The 4,665-nt window shown below is 43.0% G+C and overlaps 1 protein-coding gene across 1 annotated transcript in view; it reads right to left on the bottom strand.

The window, feature by feature from the left end:
- Positions 1 to 1,788: 1,788 nt before the first annotated feature.
- Positions 1,789 to 4,665, bottom strand: part of LOC115071657 (membrane-spanning 4-domains subfamily A member 13-like) — a 40,099-nt gene continuing 37,222 nt past the window's right edge. Inside the window, exon 5 of the mRNA XM_029567186.1 lies at positions 1,789 to 1,896. Coding sequence (XP_029423046.1) covers positions 1,789 to 1,896 — 108 coding nt within the window. The remainder of the gene's footprint in view (positions 1,897 to 4,665) is intronic.

The following is a 4,665-nucleotide window of genomic DNA, read 5'->3' as shown; positions in this document are numbered from 1 at the left end:
ATGATGTTCTTCATTTAGTACTGGACTTTCTCCTTGACTGAGCTCATGATGATCCTTTAACACACAGGAAAAGATCCCATTCTGCTACAAATCTGGGGGAAGTTGGGCATTGGGAAATTAGTCATTGATGTACACTATGAGAAAGAACTACACAATTTCAGTAACATTTTGGAAAGAAATTTAAGAGGAGTAGTTTTATCATCCAGAGTCTTACCTAAAACTGTAAGCTTTTGTTTTGTTTATTTTTCGCACTGGTGCTGGAACCCATGGCCTTGTGCTTGGTCCTAAGAGTTCTACTTCTGAGATCCACTCCCCAATCCAAAGCATTTTTAAAAATCATTTTTGGTTTTCTTCTCTCCTTCCCTCCTGCCCTTCCTTTCCTCTCCTTTTCCTAATCCCTTCTCTTTTCTTCTAGATTTTTCTCCATGCTCCATTTAAATTTTATTTAATATGAATGGAAAACTGTATGTTATTAAATACTGAATCTGTGTTCTCCCTCTTTTCATTTTGTTCAGAGTATTAGGAATGAGACATGTATATTTTGTGACTTTGTGTTTAAGTAGAGATATGTATTTTTAAGGTGACAAATACGAGGTTTCCAGAAGAACTTCAACTCTGTATTTCACTACTTTAGCTAAAGAAAATTTAGTGAGGAAGGCCTGGGCCAAAAAAGCTCAGTTTGAGGCCTAATTTGTGAGATTAGGACCTGATTAAAAGGGTGAGAACTGTTTTCCTAAGCCTCCCTATGCATAGGGCCTAGGTTCTACAGGCAAACCACTGTCTCCTTCATGTGGCATGGGGTGCTTCCTTATAACCTCATTGATCCAAAAGCTTGAGCCTGAGGAACAGCCACTGGGACAAAAAAGGGAGATACCTTTCACTAACACTTTCTGATTGACTGATGATGTAGTTCAAGGGAAATGAAGTTGGCCTTTGACATAAAGGACAGGTGTGGGCGAGAAGTAAGTGCTGTTTTTAGAAAAAGTCTTCACCAGATTCTCCAACTCATCAGCTACTCAAAAAATTTTCATTCCTGAAAAAACTGAAGTTCCTGCACTTAGATACTCAGTTTGTTCTAGAACACTTTGAGGACTCAAAGTTTAAGACCAGCATTCCCATATCTCTGGGTAGAGACCATGCTTTCATGTTTGTTTGTGTGGTGAATTTAACAGAGATTGAGACATTCTTTACCATAGTCACTTATGAGTGTGAAAGACAGAAATGTCCTGTAGATGTGTATCAATTTTGTCTTGCAGTGTCGAGGATGAAACCCAGCACCTGTGTCTCTACAGCCATCCTCTATCCCACGTTGCTCCCCTCTTTTTCTTGTGTTTCATCTGGAGACCAAACTGAGGGTCTCACCAACGCTAGGCAAGTGCCCTAGTGCTGAGCTGCATCTTCAGCCTCACTTACTTTACACAGGGAAATTGAATAGAGAGCCATTTACTGCACAATAGATATTGTGTTTCCATCTACCTACAATCACAGTGTTAGAGATGATACTACCAATGCTTAATTCTTTTTAAAATGTTAGTGATTTAGGCCGGGTGTGGTAGAGCACGCCTTTAGTCCCAGAACTCAGGAGGTAGAGGCAGGTGGATCTCTGTGAGTTTGAGGCCAACCTGGTCTACGTAGTGAGTTCCAGGCCAGCTGGGGCTACTGGGGAGACCCTGTCTGAAAAAAGACTTAAAAAAAAACAACAAAAAAAACCATTAGTGATTTAAACAGGGCACATCATAGACACCTACAGCTTCCATTCATCAAGGTAGAAATGATAAACTCACTGTTTCAATTTTCATATTGTGCTTGGTATATCCACTCTGTTGCTAAAGCTGATGCAAATATCTCCAAGATGCTGAAAAGGAACATGTATTCTGAAAGCATCCTCCCAGTTCTCTGTACCCAGAAAGAAAATTTAAAGTCCTTACCTTAAAATTTTACTTATTAGAATTTCATGCATGTGTATAGTGATATATGATTCTATGCACACCTCATTTCCTCCCTCCAACCACTCCCTCCAACTACTCCCTCCAATCCAAATTACTTTTTAAAAAAAATTTTGATAACCCACTAAGTCCAGTTAGCAGTGCAGCCCATATGTACATGAGTGTGGGGTCATTCACTGGACCATGGGAAACCTGCAAGGCCACATTCTTAAAAGAGAGTGATTCTCTCCCTCTGGCAACTATCCAGTGCTAATAGCTCTTCAGTAAGGGGTGGAGCTTAGTGATCACCTACCCTGTCTATGCTGGGATTTTGGCTGGTTTCATCTTGTATAGGTTGTATGCAGGTAACCATAGCTGCCATTGGTTCATGATTGTGATCACCCTGTCATGTCCAGATGACAGCATTCACAGCTCTCCTCCCCATCTTTCTGCTCTTAAATTCTTCCTGCTTCCTCTCTGCAATGTTCCCTGAGCTTTGGTGATGGAGTCATTAATGCAAAGAGATAGCCCTCAGAGATATCTCCAGAAAATTCTTCCCAAGCAATAAAGAATACATATTCTTCTCAGCAGCCCATGGAGCCTTCTCCAAAATTGGTCACATATTAGACATAAGCAAGTCTCAAGGAATACAAGAAAACTGAAATGACATAGTGTAATCTATCTGACCATAGCTGAATAAAGCTAGATATCAACAGCAATAAAAATTACAGAAAAGTATGTGAACTCATGGAGACTAAGCAACACACTATTGAATATCTCAGTCATTGAAGAAATTAAGGAAATTAAAAGGTCCTAGAGGTGAATAAAAATGAAAACACAACATTAAAAATCTATGTAGCACTAAGTGTCTACATGAAAAAATTTTAGAGATGACCTGGTGTGGTGGTGAACGCCTTTAATCCCAGCACTCAGGAGGCAAAGGCAGGTGGATCTCTGTGCAATCAAGGACAGCCCAGTCTACACAGTGAGTTCCAGGCCTGCTAGGACTATGGGGAGACCCTGTTTCAATAAACTAACCAAACAAAAAAATTGAGAGTTCACAAATTAATAACTTAATAATGCACCTTAAATCTTTGGAAAAACAAGAACAAATCAGACCTTCAAAAAAGTAGATGGGAAGGTGTGGTTGTTGGAGTCTAAGTTGAAAAGCCATGGACTAATGTCCACCCATAGGCTCCAAGTATTTGAATATTTTGTCCTCAGAAGGGCTGTTTTGGGAAGTCTTAGGTGTGGCTATCCTGGATGAAGCATGTCACTGGGGATGGGCTTAGAGAGTTCTTAAGCCTTGCCAGATCTTCAGTTGCTCTGTTGTTTCCTGTGCCTACTTGAAGATGTAGAGCTTAGCTTCTGCTCCTCCTCCAGCCACCTGTGTTGCCATGTCTCCCCACCAAGATGGACTGTAATTCCCCTGGAATTGTAAGCTCAAATAAATTCTTCCTTTCATAAGTTGCTCTGGTCAGTGTTTCTATCACAGCAACAGAAAAGTTACTAATACAGTAATTGGTACCAGAGAGTGGGCTATTGGCTTTGAAGAACCTGACCATGTGGGATTTTGGAAGAACGTAGAAGACTTTGGAAGCTTGGGCTAGAAAAGAAGTTGATTTCTTTAAGCAGAGCTTAACAGGCCATTCTAGTAAATGCCTGGAAGAAAGTAATGCTGAGAACAGTGTAGTTCCAGAGGGAAATAAAGACTTAAGCAGCACTGGGATAGTTTGGCAAAGAGTCTGGCTGGAGACTGCCTGTGGCCAAAAAGCTTGCCTGAGGCTAAGTTGAAAAGCCATGGACTAATTTCTCTGGAGGCAGAAATTTCAAGACAGCATAACGTAGAAATGTTGGCATTTCTATTAATGGTGAATGTTATACACATTTACAGTGAAAAAGATCAAATGGGGCAGAAAGAAATACAGAATGTACAGGATGGATTGAGCAAGAGCACTAGGAAGATTAATGTTGGAGCCCTGGCATGTGCTGGAGAGGATCCCTTTGATAAGGAGATTAGAATGATTAAGGAGGGGCCCAGAGATTCCTACTTAAACAATGGAGAGAGTGCCTCCAGGGCAAGACCACACCCAGTTAAGCCTCCCACTTGTGAAAGGAAAATGCTGCAGGGACCACTGAAGAGAAAAGCTTCTAAAATGTATAAAGCAGGCTGGAGTCCATCCCAAACTTGCAGTCAAACTTGGCAGTGTCATTCACCTGGTGCTGGCTTTAGAGGCATGAAAGATGGAAGAGTGAAGGGGTCATCAGTTCTTCCTCCATAGTTTCAGAGAGCCTTGGAGGCCAGGCAGCATGCAGCAGGGGTTCCTCTGCATAGAGAAGGCCCTAATAGGCCATTGTGTGAAGCTGTGAAGGTGAAGCCTGGTTGGCAATGGAGACCCCAAGAAGTTCACGATGCCAGAGCTGTGAGGCATCTGCCAAGAAGACCTGCATACAGAGAGGGGTGCCTGTGGGCACGCGGGGATCTCGGAGCACCAGCTGCTGGGCGTGGCGCCGGTCTCTCTCGCACCGCTGGGGTGCGGCGGGTTGCGTGCACCATGTTGCTGTTCGGGTCCCTGGCTCTCCGCGGCTACTGGATGCTGGCGACTCTGTGGGTCACTGCGCTTCCAGGTGAGTTCCGTTCCAAGCTACCAGGCACTCCCTCTATGTAAGCGATCCGTTGGCCACCGGGTCATGAGGGGAGGTGCAAGAACGGCGAAAGCAAGATCTTCACGAGTGGCTG

Source organism: Nannospalax galili, unplaced genomic scaffold (assembly GCF_000622305.1).
Source record: "Nannospalax galili isolate Female #2095 unplaced genomic scaffold, S.galili_v1.0 scaffold1321, whole genome shotgun sequence".
Classification (NCBI taxonomy): Eukaryota; Metazoa; Chordata; class Mammalia; order Rodentia; family Spalacidae; genus Nannospalax; species Nannospalax galili.
This window is presented reverse-complemented; position numbering and strand designations above follow the sequence as displayed.